Below are 16,439 nucleotides of genomic sequence, written 5' to 3'. Positions count from 1 at the left end.
GTCCTATGCACAATAGTTTGAAAAATAAAAAGCCCCCCCAACTACAACAGTAAAGTCCTGCTTTTACATTAATGCATGAGTAATAGTAAGTGAGTCCTTCTTGGTCTTTTAGGTCTGCGATATCTAATGATACAGTACTTTTAATATTAGAGGACTTGTTTAATACTTAACAGTACATTTCCCTGATTATACTAACATACTTTTAAGTAATTTTGCAGGATTTTGACTTGTGACAGTATTTTTACAGTGTGATACTTCCTCCACCATTGACTTTAACACATAACGAAGTACAGTTTCTCAGTGCCACATCTGAAACACATCTCTTATAAACCAGGTGGGGTCTTCTGTAGCTTATAGGCTGTGAGCTAGACTGGAAGGGAGGTTGTAATGTATACGTCTCTATCTATTAGTAGTAGCTGACACACCATCTAGACAAGTCTGATGAAACAACTGCGCCAGGTCACTGATCAGTAATAAGGTCATTCTGGGTGCAAGGTTAGTCCGAGACCTCATTTGCAAGACACAATATATTTTTCCATCTCTTCATGTTAATGGATAATTTGAACTAGTCCGAGTCAAAAAGCTGCCGTATTGAAAACTGGAGATTCATACTTTTGTGCATTTTGTATCCATAAGGAGTAAATATTGTATTTTGTAGAATCTATTTTAAAAGGATGATGGTAATGATGTTTTGTGATCTTGTATGTAAGTATGTATTTATGTATGTACTTGTGTATCTATGGTGATTTTTAAGACTGGATCACTGGACTGAATATAAGGAAACCACACCGATGAAGGCAAAACTAAAAACATTTAGTGCTAAACTACAGCAACCCTAGAGCAGCAGAAAATTGGATCCGTTTACCACATTATGTCAGATGAGTAAAAATGATCAAAGAGTAAAATCTTTACTTGGTAAAATACCTCCAGGTACAGCAGATTAAAAACATCTGAAAGATTTATGGCGCAAGAGTTAAATAAGCAGATTTAGATTTTTTGTTATCTTGTGTTGCTGCTTTCTCTACCTTTTCAAAATCTTGATGTGAGGTCCCTACTGACTGAACTCAGCTGTCCTCCCTCTAATACATAAAACCTGCTGCCTATGAATCCGTCTAATGTGACTCAAACCGCTGATACTCAGCAGTGGAGGCCTGCTTGGCAAATTCAAAAATCATTTTGCACTACAATGCAAACGACTATAATAAAATGACATCTCAAGTCACTCCAATGGCATCAGGGAGTGAAAGGAGTGCTGTTTGTCTGCCAGCCCTGGTGGCTAAATGTAAGCTAATCCAAACCTTTAAATGAGTCGTGCTGGGCTAATATTTTAAGGCTTGGATTGCAGCACCAGGAAATACCTGAGAGAGGTACACCTTGAAGGAATCAAATTTAGCAATCCGCAGGAATGGTTGGAAAACTTCAACCAGAGAATTCAGGCTTTCCGTAACCTCTCCCCATGCTTTTTGGATCCCGCAAGTTCAGGTGCAGCGATTAAAGCCTCCTAACGTGTTAATGATGGGGGAATATTTCATTCTGAGTTTGTCAGTTTTATCCCCCATTAGCAGGCAGGAATGTCCTCTCCTCTTCTCCACTCGGAGGTGATTGGTTAATGTCTTTAGCTATTTACACATTACAGACAGCACATCCATTTAGGAAACAGAAGAGATAACGTTTTAGACATAATATGGGTGAATTAATACAAATCTGTATATTCTGCTCTGTGCACTGTTTTATCTTTTCATAAACACAGATCTCTACTTTCCAAAATAGCTCAATTTTGAAAAACAGAAGCAGCAGAGTTTGGATTTCCTTTAGCAGTTGCATAACCGTTTTTTTTGTTTTTGTTTTTAGAAAGAAGAAAATCTATGAAAACTACCATGAAGTATATTCCAGACACATAAATATGTTTTAACCAGCAGGTATGTGCATTAACTGTAAGCTGTAATAAAATCAAAGAAAAGTGTAAGAGCTTAAAAATATAATAGACCAATGAGCAGTGCTTTCATTTGCTTCTAGTGCAGTGACTACATTTGTCGTAAAGAAAAGAATAAATCTCAAGAGATGCACAAAAACTTCCCTTATGAGTATTTAGTATGAAAAATAAGAACTTATAAAAGTAGAAAGTGAAATGCAAAGTTAGAAATTGACTATCGACCACAAGTAAGAACCTAAAGTGATTTATATTTGCTTGGAAATGAAAAAAGGAAGCAATATTCGGTATTTTTACATTCATGAAACAACTGTCTTTACATTGACAGGCAGGCAAGATATCTATTGCCATCATACTGATAAACACTTAACTCTGAAACAATACAAATATCTAGATTACCTCCACAAGAAACAGCACTTTGTCTGCAAAGGGTGTTGTTACAAATATTTCATGAAGACTGAGTTTAAAGAAACTGTTCGTGTTCTGTCATGTTTTCCCTGTCAGTGACTAATACTGCTGTTATTTCAACAGTGAAAAAAAAGAAAAGAAAAGAAAAGAAAAAAAAAAAACGTACCTTACCTGCCGAATATTATGTATAAAAACAAAACCTTAAAAAAAAAGAGGGAGGAAAATTTCTCCTTTCATTCACAGAATGAATATTAAATAATAAAATTCATAATGAATGTTAGATGCTTCACAATGATTTCTATCTCTACAAGTGTTTGAATTTACAAATCAGAAATAACACAAATGTGTAACAGTGATGTCTGTAGAAGGCGTTGACTGACTGCTAATTTCAATTCACCCTCTCTATCTCAAAGCGCGGCTCAGCTGCACATTAGGCCTTTGATTGGTCTGAAATACTCTGGTTTACTGGGCATTACTGAATAAACAGAAGGATGATGAAGACTGATCCAAACCATATGGGCGTAGTGCGGTAGAAAGTACTCTAAGGGATTCCTACACAGATCCTCAGGTTTACACTCAACCATCAGAGGAGAGTGTATAATACTATCCAGAGCTTTTCAATATCTACAGTCAATGAAGCAGAAACAGCTTTACATGCTAACTGACTGTAGAGGTTCTCTGACCCCCAACAGCAAAACTGACTTGAATATGGAGTGCAGAAAAAACACTGCTGGGGCAAACTGGTCCACTGCTGTCAGAGGTTTCAGCGTTTGGCTCTCTTGGAAGGGGGCTCCTCTGATTTCTGTCCTCCCCGCGTTCGCACAGCGGGAGGGCTGGTCTCCCGTTTACGGCCCCCCTTCGCCACTGCTGCCTGGCCCCTCGTTCCGCTGCAGGAGGGAAACAAGGAGCAAGTCAGCCCGTTTGTCTACAGTGTCATATTAAGTGCTGTAAAGGTTTGCCTTTGTTAATTCAAGAGTTATTCATGAGAAGTGTTGCAATAACCATTACATGCACAAAGACTGGAGCTTGGCATGTCCACATAACCCCTTGAGAGAAACAACAGTGCAGGAGACAGATTTCAAAAGGACTTTTGTAATGTGAAATTTAATGAGTTCAAAAACAAAATAAGTAAAAATTCCTGACTAAATCTGCTCTGAAACTACAAATGGGAATAATAAATAAAGTAGAAAAAAAAACAGAACCTCCCAAATACAAATACATTTTCTTGATGACCAATACAAATGTATAGATAATAAAAAAAAAAAAAAACATGTTGTAGTCATGGAAATGAATCATCCAGTCTCCTGAGAAGAAGGAATGTTTAACATAGAGGGGGAGACATTGAGAAGTTGCTCTTTGAGAAAGAGGCATTTTGGATTAAACTGAGAGGGTTAAATGAGGAAATTAAAGGAATTAGACTTGAAGCCATTTCTGTAGGATCCACTTTTTCTAGGGTCCATTTGTTTTCCAACAGCAGTACAGTTTTTAGAACAGTTGGAGATTTAATGAACGGCTGGAGTGTTGAGGACTTGGAAATTAGTCAATTATCCAAAAATATTAGGAGAGTGAAGAATCCTGAGTTTGAAAAGTTACAGTATTTGCTGCATTGTATTGAAAAATGGATTCTCCCTTTTAACCTGGTGGGTTAAGATGAAAGACTGTATTAACCAAAGAATATTTTTAAATGTTGGTTGTTTTTGATAATTGCTGATAATGTTTTTCCACCAAAAATTCTAAATATTCCCTTGTTCCAGTGTAATGATCTCCTGCTTATTCTGTCTTCTGTGAGAGTAATAGGAATACATTTATGTATTATTTTTCACACTTCACAGACCAAATGATTAATCAATTAATATAAATGTATGTATAAATGTATAAGTTGACATACAGTGCATACAAACCATGGTGGGGAAAAAAGAGACTACTTATTTTTAATGTAGCAAATTATGGCAATCTATCATTATTACTTCAGGAGAGCCTTGATTTGTAATGACACTAGACACAAAAGCTTTGTCTCCCTCCTACAATATTCTTAAAATAAAGAAATTATATATTATCAAATCAAATTATTCACAAGTCTACTTATTTTTTATTGACAGTGATCCTGTACCTGTAGTGTAATTCAAGATATTTATTATACCTTCCTTTCAAACAGCTCAGGCCATACAAAATGATTTCTTATTTTCACTTTGGGCGCTAATAACTCCAAAACATTTTGAAATTCCGGGAAAACCTTTGGTAAAACCTCCTCTTTCACAGAGCAGCGACCCAGCAGTCAGATTTGGTCGGATTCCCCTTTAAGCCCGTTAGTTCTGCTTAACCTCAGTGAAACAAACTCACCGTGTGCCAGCTGCGGTCTCCTCTTTACCACTCTGTCGACTTGCCCGGGTGGATGGTTTACTTGGCTTGTTTCTGAGAAGCAATAAAAACAAATATGAAACAACAGTTGTTACTTTACTACTAAATCTCCCCAGCTTTCATTTAATAGGATGAGACAGTGATGATGCCTTCTGGGTGCTTCAGAGTGTAAACACTCAGCACTAAAACAATCAGAGGCTCATTCATCACCACTGACTTTAGATTAGCACAAAGGATGATAGTGTCTCGTGGCTTTTAGTGCTGTATTTATACTGACGAGTTAGATTTCATGACACAATATAAAATACAGAGTTGTCGTCTGTCTTCTTTCTGCAGGTGTTTGTTGTGTGTTCCATTGTTTCTTTTATTTACTCGCCCTTCCTGCAGAGTTTTACTATAGATCCTGTTAACAGACAAAGAGCTCAAATAATATTTAAAATGCATGACTGTACAGATGACTGATACTGGAGTGATGACACTTCCAGCAGTACATTTCAATTAAATCAAAATGAAATTACCTTTCAGCCTCCAGTCGAGAGGCTGACCGCGTGGTCGCCCTGGTTGCAGTTTTTCCTTCCTCACCATCATCCTCCTCCTCTTCATCGTTCTGCTCGCTTTCTTTTTCTTCTGCCTTTTTGTCTTTTTTATCTGTGGGAAAAATGATAAATGGTCATGGAAGTCAGAGGTTATATTCAGTTCATGAATACATTTCCCTACAACAGTTACTGAGGGTATAAACATTTTTAAAAAGGTGACAAACCGCATTTGTAAAATATTACTTAAGCTGTAATTTAATTGTAAGTTTCCTTACCTGAATCCTCTGTGGCTGCCGCTGCCTTTGAAGGTCGTCCTCTCCGAGCATTTCTCTTTGGAGTCGTCTCTTGCTCCTCTTGCTGTTGCTCCTCCTCAGCCTGGTAAGATGATAAAACAGGGTTTTATTAAAACATTTAATTTACTAGGTCAGAGTTCAGTTTAATAAGATGAAATGAAATAAGTCAAACACCACTAAGTACAAGTCACTAGTAAAGTTTTAAAAGGAAAAGACTATGGCTCATATTTATAGTCTTTTGACAATAAAGACAGCTAAAAATAATGGAAGTATATTTAAAACATCAAAACATGTTTTTACACCAACATACATCATCTGGTTTATTCTCACTGCAGCTCTCCTCTTTCAACTCCTCTTGTCCCTCCGCCTGGCTCACTGAAGGGGAACCACCTGGGAAAAGATAAATGTACGATACAGAGAATATAATGATAATGGTAAATCACTCTCCTCCTAACTCATACAATGTTGTGACGTTTTGTCTCTACAACAAGTATCCAGGCCAAAAGTAAAGAGCCTCTGCTTTAATTTCACACTTTTAATTTGAGTGTTTGGTATGTGTGCTTTCTTACCGTCGTCTTTTTCAGGCTGTTGCTTGTTTTGCTCCTGCTGACTGTTGTCCTCCTTCACCTCCTCATCAGCCTGGGTTTCCTGTTGAATAGTATCAAAACACACATACAGCAATTTAGGTGTAGGTAACTTTTCATAGAGAGGGTAAAGGAAGCGAATACAGATTGAGATGGACGTGCAAACCAGGATTCAGAGAATATTTTAATCAATAAAAATGGCAAATCTCACCTCCAAAGATTCCTCCATTTCCTCTGACCTTTTTCTCTTCACTGCTGGTTCACCTGGAATGGAAATATGATTGATCAAAACTGATTCAAAATATATTACAAATATTTATCTCATGGCAATAATGCCAGCCTTTCTTTATGCTAACTATAATTGCCAAATTACTCATTCATACCATTTGACAGGTTGTTAACAGTGACATGTTGCATCACGAGCCTGTACTCTGTCACTCAAATAGAGAAGAGACTTGAATTAAAAACGAACTTACATATGTCAGTGGTCTCTTTGGAGTCTGCGTTCCCTGCACCTTCAGAACCGTCTGGATCAGGAGTCGGCAGCTGGACCTCCCTTTCCTTTGTTGCACTTTCATCTTCAGTTTTCTTAAAGTTGGAATAATATTGTGAAACATCACAAACTATATGCACTCAGTGTTGCACAAAATATCATTCATTGTTGTCAGCTGACAGAGTTCGATCATCATGTCTAGTCACTAAAATAACACATTTGACTGCTAGCTAACAGTGTCACGTGTACAGAAATAAGCGCCGTCTTTGTAATAACAAACCTGGGGCTGTTTCATATTAAATACATGGTGCACTTTTCTTAACATACCTCTTCCTCCTCTGCTGGTTTCCCTGATGAAGTTTTATCAGCACTCTCCTCATTTATATTCTCCTCTTCCTTCTGAATATCTGATGTTAAAAACAAAATAACCCAACTTTAGACTCAGACTTTTGACACTTGTACATCATTCTATCCTCTGTAGCACTTGTCAATCTGTTCAGCAATGTGTTCAGTGTAAAGTACAATAAAATCAATTCATCTTTGTCTGAATAAAATCTTTGCATTTTAAAGAGCAGAAAGCTTTTCATTTAACTTATTTAAAATGATGTTAACAGTGCAGCAAAACGTTGGAGAAAAAGTTAAAACACTTCAGTCAAATTCAATCAATATCTCAAAAATGTACAAATGAAACTGAACGTTAAACTGGAAATTGCTCCTATAAACCAAAGAATACAATCGTTTCATCGAATAACACCTTAACAACAACAACCATATAACAACCATATGACCAGTTTACCAGCAGTGGCTTCTTTGGGTGCAGTTCCTGAACGTCTTCCCCTGCGGCTCGGAGTCTCCTCAGACTTTTCAGGTTCTATAGGTTGACCCTTCTCTGCCTCCTCGGTTGATCTGGATGATCGCCCCCTGCGAGGTGTACTGACCTCTTCAACCTTCTCCTGCTCAGTTTCCTGATGTTCGTGAGCAAAACAATGTGGACTTGAATTAGACATTTACGTGCATAAGTTGATTTTCTGCAAGAAAGGTTGCCTCAACACTGCCGTTTATATGTTTTAACAGGTTCCAAAAGCCAAAGCAAGAACACACAAAGCACCAATTTTACAATCACATTGTTATTCTGTGATGGATGCGACATGACAAAAAGTTGCATTTACCTCATCAGACAGTTGCTCCTTTCTTTCCTTTTCATCACCTGATCAGTTACAAAAATATAAAGAATTATTTCACAGAACTTTTATAACTATCTGTTAAAACTCCCACTGAGGCAGTCCAGCTGCTGGGGGCTCTTCAGTGGAATCGTTTCATCCATAAATAGTTAATATGTATAATGTATGTGTAATATGTTGTTTACCAACTGCATTATACATTTTAAAAAGGTCACTGTTTGTGATTAGTAATAATTTCCAAATTTAATGACAATTTTAAATAGTCTAAATGGAGGTGTCACAAACCTGGACAAAACAAACTTATAATCTTTGAATCTTAGCTACTGTACCATGTTCTTTCACTGCTGCAACTTTCTGACTGGGCTGTTTCCGTTTCCGTCTGCCTCCTCCTTCTGTCTTCTGTTCCTACAAAACGAAAAACAGCTCAGTTATTCCATAAGAGCTGAGTTTTAAACAAACTGCTTAAAAAAAAAAAAAAAAAAAAAAAAAGACCTTTTCGGACAGGTCTGATTCCTTCCCATCTTCCTGACTGTCTGTGCTGGAGACGTTACCTAGAAAATACAAACAAACAGCAATGACTGAGATTAAGAGCAAAAGAACCAGTGCTTATAGAGGAGGAATAAAGAGAAAGCATATCTTGACAATCGGTATTCAGTTACAGTTTCAGCATCCTGAGACTGCAGTATGCTCTTTGTAACACATGCGTCAAGAAAAAAGGTACAAAATATAATAACAAAAGAATCCAATACACACACACACAAAAATATCTCATTTTATAACATTATCAATCAAATATGTAATATGGATAAGAAAGACTTCACTCTTCCTAAGACAGAGAAATGTAGTTGCAACAGATGAGGAAAATCAATACATGGGGATAATTTAAAAAGAAAAGTCACATGACGTACTGATTTGTTTGACTAGTTTGGGCTGACACTCAGGTTCACTTCCTCTGACCTCTTCTGTCTTCTCTGGGACACCAGTTTCCATCTAAACAAAATTCATAAGATCCACAGATCAACAAAGGCAAACAATTCATATTAAATAGATAACCTGAATAAAGGTTGAACACTTACAGTCTGTGGATCCCTCTCTTCTACTGCAACGTTTTCTTCCTCCTGCGTCTTACTCTCAGCTTCACCTAGTGGTGAAAAGAAGTAAGGTTAAAACTGCTGCCTATTTACAGCTTTTGATGAATTCACTAAAAATATTCACTGGATACAATTAAATTGTTTCGTCAGATTTTAATGTCTCGTAGAAGAGAAAAGAAAGAGAAAAGATTTACTGTAATCTGTGTCCATCATGGCCTGGTTCTCTTCAGCTACCACTTCCTCTGCCTATAGTTGAAGAGAGATGACTTTAAATTTAGTCTCACTTGAACATTTACGAAGGCAAACAATTGAAATTAGTGTACCATGAATGGTACCTCACCTTGGGGCTTATCTTTGTGGCTGCACCGTCTGGCTCTATTTGATCTAAAGTAACAATAACATGTTAAATCATAGTCAGCCAACGAAAATCATGTATTCTTCGCAACAAGTTTTCAAGCCTTGTCCCTTGTCCTTGTTCTCACCTTGTTTACTGGACATTACAGAGACTGGTTCACTGGACATTTCGGAGATTTGTTCACTGGACATTTCGGAGACTGGTTCACTGGACATTTCGGAGACTGGTTCACTGGACATTTCGGAGACTGGTTCACTGGACATTTCGGAGACTTGTTCAGAGGTATCCGAAACAACAGCAACTGTATTTTCCTCTGTGATTCCTCTGACCTCTTCTGTTTCACCCACAACAGCATCAACAGCTGAAATATTATAGAAAGTAAAGAAGTAAATGAACACCGCGAGGTTGATGCACACACAATGCCTGATCAATACAAATGTCTTTTGTCAAACCACTAACTTCGCATTGGAAACCACAAAAAAATAACATTCGCAAAGATCAAAAGACAAGAAAAGAAATTAGAATTTAAGCTAAAGTAGGAGAAAAGAAAGTTGACCTTCTTTGTCAGCTGATGGTGGCGCCATTATCTCATCTGGCTGTGTTTCAGGAGTTATTTCTCCCTTGTTGGCTTCATCCTCGTTCAAAGAAGCCTGACATTCATTTGAGGTAGCGTCATCCTCCTATGTAGAGGATTAAATGTGCCAATTTTTCATTCATTCAAATTTTTTTAATCAACAGGAAGTTTACTGGGACTAGTAAAATAGTCCAAAATGCCAAAGTAAAAGCCAATGTAGGGCTTTTATTTCAGAAGTTTCAAGGCATTTTAATTCCACAAATGTGAAATGTTTTGTTTTTTTTTGTTTTTTTTACCTGTAGAGCAAGTGTTTCAGATGTTTCAGCCTTTGACGCGCCCATTTCTTTCTCTGCATTTTCAGATTCATCTATACAGAGACACATATTGAGCTTTTTAATTATGGAAACATTCTGACATGCGTAGAGGGCCAATTATAAGCAATTTGACATGTACCTGCAGTCTTTGGGTTTTCATCAACAAGCTGGGCAGTTTGTTGAGATGGGGCTGTTGACAGCTCAGTGGCTGTGAACTCAGTTTCAGCAGCTGTTTGCACATCTATAGGAGGATGCTGCTCTTCCTCTTCAGCTGCAGTAGTTTCCATCGGTTGTGGAGCCGGTGGATTCACCTCTGGTTCTTCGCTTGTATCATGACTTATTAAGCTGGAGGACACTGTACTGTCAGGATCCATAGAGAGCAGAGTCAGAGCTGCCTCTTTCATTTTCATATCAGCATCCTGAAGCGCCATCTCATCAGTCACAGCTTCTTGGATGCTCTCAGGTGGGAGTCTCGCCTCCGCTGAGGTACAAACGTCCATCAGGGTGAGCAGAGCGTCGGCCTCAGCCGGCACAGCAGGCATCTCACTGAGTCGTGACTCTGTTTCTCCTTCAGGTGGCTCAGGGGTGATGTCACTTAAAGCATCGCAGGTGTCGTCTGAGAACGAGGTGGTGACAGTGGTGGTGACGGGATCAGAGTCTGTGCTTGTGTCTTGGAGAAGAGATGGTTTCTTAGGCAGCTCTTCTGTTTCAAGACTCACTGAAGAAACAGACGACTTTGAAGATTTATCTGACTTTTCCAGTTTGTCTTCTCTGGGTGCTTTCTTCTCTTCTTGGCTGTCGTCTCTCTTTTCTGGGATTTTATCCTTCTTCTCTAATTTTTTCTTTCCATTCTTAATGTCTGATCTCTCATGTGAAGGTTCTTCAGAGACTTTCCCCTGGTCCTTTGTATTCCCCTCTTTTTTCTTCTCCTTTGTTGCCTCAGGTTTGCTGACAGATGCACCCCCTGCACTTTTGACTTCTGAACTCTGAACTTTCTTATCAGTCTTTGATAACAATGGAATCTTTGTTTCCTCTTTGGATTTTGATTTTGGTTTTTCAATGATTTTTCCTTTTTCTATTGTCTTGACTCTTTTTGGATCTTTGTCTGTTTCAGAGCTGGATTTGTTGGATTTCTGGCTGTCTTGATCTGGTTTTGTCTTCTCCTTCTCACTGTCTTTACTATCAGTTATAGATTTGGGTTTTTCTCCTTGCCTGTCCTCAGAGTGGCTCTTTGACCTTTTTAGGATTTCCTTGGAGTGTTTATCTTTCTTCTTGCTGCTGTCTGGTGCAGGCTCCATGTCAGACCGATCCTCAGAGGAACCAGCAGAGTCTGGGCGGAGCAGCTGCTTTAAATCACTTTTCACTGAAATTTTGTCTCCTTTAGCCTTCTCCTTTTCTTTATTCTTGTCTTTATCTTTGTCCTTTTCTCTAATTTTGTCCTTTTGTTTATCCTTGTCCCTCTCTGCCTTGACAACCTCCGTGGATGGAGCCTTCACCTTCTTTGCATCTTTAGGGCCTTCATCAGCAACACCTTCAGACACAAACGCTTTTCCTTCTCTTGTGTTTCCTGTCATTTTCTTCTCACTTTTCATTTTAGGCTTCTTCTCACCTTTCTCTTCAGACGACACTTTAACACCTTCCTTATGCTGAGATTCATCTGCCTGATGTTCAGATTTCTTCTCCTGCTTTTGTTTGAGTTTGGCACGTTCATCTGACAGGCTGCGTTCTTTCTCTTTGCGTTCTTTAGAGTGAAGTTCTTTACGAGACGGACGATCAAATTTTCCAACTGAACGTTGTTTAAGAGCTTCCTGGGAACCTTGCTCTAACTCCAGGATGAAGGAGTGTGTCCGGCCTTTGTCGGAGATCTTTCTGTTTTCGCTGGAATCCTCTGAGACGCTGCCGCTCATCCTTCTGTGCCTCTCGTCAGATGATGCAGATTCTGACAGATTTCTTATCAATTTTGGTTGTGGAGTCTTTGCGGTGGCAGATTTCACTTCCTAATTTTAAAACAATAAAACACAATGTTGCTTGTTACACCTCCCCAATCCAAGGACAAACATGTTACCTATAGTGAAATGTGCTTCATTAGTGGCAGCTTTCACATACCACTTTCTTGGATCCATCTCCTCCTGTGTCTCCTTTCTTCTTGTTTGCAACATCTCCCTCTTTCCTGAAACATGAAATTGATGCATTTACAGCATGTAACACTGCAAAACTATCTAAACATTTGATTGAGTTGATCAGCACCAATACGAATTTGTGTCTGAGCTTTTGATGACCTACCTTGAGTCTAGTTTCCTCTTCCTGTTGAGAGCCATTTTTTTCTCCAGAACTTTCCTTTCTTTGCGAGCCTCTTTGGCTCTGGGGCGCTCCAGCCCCAAAGAGTCTCCACTCTTTTGTTTTTTGTGATCTGTATAAGAAATTAAGCCTGGTAAATGACGCAACAGTGAAGAGTACATAAAGCTATTCTGAAGACATGTTCGAATTTTAAGATGGGGACAATGGGAGGACACAGCATGACGAAACAGTGTGAAAATCACACAATGCAATTTATAGATTGCGTGACATAAAGTGTGAGCAGATTTGAAGAGAAGATTTAGACACAATAAAGCGCTTGACAGCAGAAGCGTGAGAGACGGAAATACCTTGTTCTTCAGCCTGCACTGCTTTCTGTTTGCGCTTTTCTTCCATTCGTTCTCTGTTCTGCTGTCTCTTGAGCAGCCTTTCCTCTTTGTCCTTTGCCTGTGTGATCACAGTTTAGAGACACAGCAATGACAGAATGACAGTAACCAAGATGGACCATAAAAATCTGTACCGTTTTCAAGTTTGTGAGAATTCCATTTACCAAGTAAAGTCTTAGATTTAGCTATTAATAGATTTCCAATGCTGTACCTTTAATGTTGGTATTAAGACAACGTACCGCAGATCTTCGACGTTCCTCCACAGTGATTTCATCATCTGAGTCGCTATAGTAACGGGAGTAGAGGAAGGGCTTGTGAACATAGGCCTTGCGACGAGGCTTACGCTCTTCTTCTCCTGCATCTCCACTTGCATGTTTCTTTTCTGCGCTCTCACCTTGATCTGGTGAAAGAAAAACACACACACAAACATTTTTTACATAAAATTAAAGTCTGTAGAAGAACATCTGTAACATCTGTAGTACAGACCATATTTAACACTTTATGATACAGTTACTTTTCAAAATTAGTTTGAAAACTCAGACAGGAGTAAAAAGTTGAGACCATCAAGTGGAAGCTCCCCTTCTTCAGAAGAGTCAGACTGCAGCTCCTCATCTTCACTTTCCTCTTCAAATGACGACAGGTCGCTGGTGTGGACGGAGCTCACTGTGATGTCGCTGAGGCCTTCGAGGTCAGAGTCCTCCAAAGAGTATTCTGCAATGCAAAGACATGTCTGTCTTATTTTTTTACTCTATTTCAAATGCACTGTTACAAAGGAACAGAAGAGAGTCAGCAATGTGCTAATCAGAAATTTGCCTTGACTCAGAAATGTGCTTTTATCAAGAATACTTTGCATTGTTATAAAACTAAAAACATATTCAGAGTATACCGCAGCTCACCTTCCTTTATCCTCTCTCTGGCTTTCTGCTTGGCCTGACTTGTAGATTTCAGTAGCTCATCCTCCTGCTTCTCTTCTGAAGGTTTTCCAGTGGTTCGGCTGGTAACATTATCTTTCTCCTCCTCTGTCTGCTCCTGAGCTCCTGACTCCTCATCCTCCATCTTCACTTCTTCTATTAACCTCTCTTTTCCCAGATCCATCTGTTCCTGAGTGTCCTCTGTCTTCACTTCTAGTGCCTGGATCTCTGATGCAAACTTTGTTTCCTCTGTCTCTTCCAGCGTCCTTCCTTCATGGTGGTAGTCTCCTTCCTCCACAACACTCATATCCTGCTCACTCTCCTCCACCAGATGCATGGGCTCATCTGAAGCGTGGCCTTTGCGTCCTTTCTCTGTAACCGAGCTGGCCCTGACGCTAGCCTCCTGATTGAGAGAAGTTATTGTGTCCAGGATGGACATGGCGTCACTTGCTGCAGTGGTGGTTGGAGCAGACGATGAGGCTGTGACCATAAGAGCATGTGATGACATGTGTTAACTGTGTGAATGTAAGTCAGACACTTAATTTAACAGATGCTTACTTTTGTGTTTTAAATCTCATTTCATGAGGCTGTAAAGACTGAATCTCCACTCTACTGTGAGAGGCAGCCTCCATGTGATATACAGTATTACATAAATCATAAAGAAAAGTCAAAAAGTGACAACTGTTTACTGGAAGGAGGAGTAAAAGTGGAGAAATTCAAACAAGAAGATGGCTGTTGTCTGCACTGCAGTAGACACTAGACACCAGTAGAGATCTGTGTCATGACTTCACTATGGTGTGTGCAAGTAAGGAAAAGAATTCTTCTTGTTCAGTGGTCAAAATCTGAGTGAGTAAAAGTAAAGGTCAAACATAACATGCAAGGCTAATAAAGAGAAAAAAGAATGTTATGTACCCTGCTCAGGAATGCTGCTGTCTGGTTTGATCTCTGCCAAAGGCAGTGGGGCCAGTGGCTCTTCAGAGCAGCTGCCAGGTGACAGAAATTCACGGACCACCCTCTCCACCTGCGGCCTGAAGATGTGGTTGATTTTGGGATCCACCACTTGGGCCACGATCCTGTCCACTCCCTGCTCCAGCATCCCGGATCTAAAAAGAAGAGCTTGATTTAACTCCGGGTAAGTGGTGCACATAAAACTAGATATAAAACATCACAAAGTAAAATAATGCAGCACTTGAAATACAGAAGAGCAGTGCAACTGCTGAACTATTAAGTAACTACTAAGTGAACGTTTAGCAAAAGCAGAAATGACAAACAAAAGGTGGAAAAGAGATATTTCTCCATTCTCACTTACTGCAGCACGAGCTGTCTGATGTTGTTCCTCAGCTGGTTCTTGTTCAAATGTGGGCTCCATGTGTGATTAGAGAGGTGATTAGAGACAAAGTTGTCCACTCTTTGTTTCAGGTTCAAGTAAGCTGGCTGCAAGAGAAAAGACAAGAAGAGAATCATAGTTGAGGGGCTATAACAAAACAACTGTTGGATATTGTTACTTGAAAAATCCAATAACTATAATAATAATAATAATAATAATAAAAAAGGTCATCATGGAATCAATGAATTGACTAATCATTTTAGCACTAAGCAGTTTTCATTTCAGGTTTCATTGCACCATGAAAAACAAGCTTGTGTTGAAACTAGCTTCAGATAAGCAATTCATAACTTATCCACATTTTCCTGTATGCTGACCCAAACCTGACCGTTAAATGAGAAATGTGGTAGATTTACATAACCTGTCTATCCTCACCAAGGCTCTTTACTGAATTTTATACTGTACCAAAATGAATGGAAATGAAGGAAAACCAGTGGCTGCCTCGGAGGTAGGAAAAACTAAAGCTAACACTGACCTATCTCCTTAATATGAACGACAGCTCGTTTTCCAGGCCCCGCAGTAAAAATAATGAATAACTGAATGAACAAATGAACACCTGGCATGTAGCTTCAGTTAGCCGAAACGGGACTCAAGTGTCAAACCTGCTCCAGCAGAACAGTACCTGCTTTCAGAGCTCCCTAAACTAAGCTTTCACACATAAACGTTACACAGTCATTACACAATAAACACTGTTTGAAATTACGTTACGAAGATATTTTCAACCGTTACCTTTGTATCAACGTCTGCCAGGCAGTCCCTCCGAAACTGGTCGAAGAGTCCCTGTGTTTTTAAATGACTGACGATCATTGAGACGAGCTGTGGGTCTCCCGGTGGTAAACCAGCCATGTCTCAACGTAGTTAGCTTAGATTTTAGTGATTAAAAGTGATAATACTGATAACACATGGGGTAATTTCCGACCCGAAGACAACAGCTTTCTGTTGTGTTTAGTGAAGTTCTATGAAGGTTTGAAACGGAAGGGAAAAAAAATCGTTGTCACGTAAACCGGAACAACTTTAAAAGCTTTCTCCTACCAAAATAAAAGTTTAGTAAACGAGAAGGAACCAAGTTCTTGGTTAATGCCATAGACAACTACAATAGTAAAATGCTACACACAAATTAAAGCATAAGCGAAAACATATAATAGTATAATGGTGACAGGTGTTTCCTTTGAGTACTTTTAATACTTTAAATGTTTTTACTAAACATTGCCAATGCAGGACTTCTATTCACTACATTTCAGAGGGAAACATTGCACTTTCAATCAATGCAGGAATCAAGGCAAAAAATAACTTAAAAAGACAAAATTGATGACAACCTGGCTGTGACGCACTTGTTATCCAGTGCT

General features: G+C 39.0%; 1 protein-coding gene across 2 annotated transcripts; it reads right to left on the bottom strand.

The window, feature by feature from the left end:
• Positions 1-2,161: 2,161 nt before the first annotated feature.
• bod1l1 (biorientation of chromosomes in cell division 1-like 1) lies at positions 2,162-16,051 on the bottom strand. Of its 2 annotated transcripts, none has more exons than XM_056383067.1 (30): positions 15,823-16,051; positions 15,019-15,143; positions 14,622-14,812; positions 13,695-14,189; positions 13,360-13,509; positions 13,038-13,198; positions 12,763-12,859; positions 12,401-12,527; positions 12,224-12,287; positions 10,257-12,114; positions 10,100-10,170; positions 9,786-9,909; positions 9,357-9,590; positions 9,215-9,258; positions 9,069-9,120; positions 8,860-8,924; positions 8,692-8,773; positions 8,276-8,334; positions 8,113-8,188; positions 7,772-7,809; positions 7,399-7,567; positions 6,930-7,009; positions 6,586-6,697; positions 6,321-6,373; positions 6,095-6,173; positions 5,836-5,915; positions 5,508-5,607; positions 5,215-5,344; positions 4,679-4,750; positions 2,162-3,225 (listed from the first exon to the last, which is right to left on the bottom strand). In XM_056383067.1, exons 1-30 carry the CDS (start codon positions 15,937-15,939, stop codon positions 3,102-3,104), a joined length of 5,229 nt encoding a protein of 1,742 aa, XP_056239042.1. In that variant the 5' UTR covers positions 15,940-16,051; the 3' UTR covers positions 2,162-3,101. The 2 variants fall into 2 exon arrangements, with proteins under 2 accessions (XP_056239042.1, XP_056239043.1); XM_056383068.1 differs by having other exon boundaries at positions 8,113-8,182.
• Positions 16,052-16,439: the final 388 nt, after the last annotated feature.

Source organism: Seriola aureovittata, chromosome 8, assembly GCF_021018895.1.
Source record: "Seriola aureovittata isolate HTS-2021-v1 ecotype China chromosome 8, ASM2101889v1, whole genome shotgun sequence".
In the NCBI taxonomy this organism is placed as follows: Eukaryota; Metazoa; Chordata; class Actinopteri; order Carangiformes; family Carangidae; genus Seriola; species Seriola aureovittata.
The sequence above is the reverse complement of the archived record's forward strand: the minus strand, read 5'-3'. Positions and strand labels throughout refer to the sequence as shown.

Bases quoted from the DNA above. Each gene is read 5' to 3' on its own strand.
- bod1l1 (XM_056383067.1), bottom strand. From the start codon at position 15,939: ATGGCTGGTTTACCACCGGGAGACCCACAGCTCGTCTCAATGATCGTC. The intron at 10,171-10,256 runs GTACATGTCAAA...GTCTCTGTATAG, and splicing joins TGAAAACCCAAAGACTGCAG to ATGAATCTGAAAATGCAGAG. The intron at 3,226-4,678 runs GTGAGTTTGTTT...TCCCTCCTGCAG, and splicing joins GAGACCGCAGCTGGCACACG to CGGAACGAGGGGCCAGGCAG.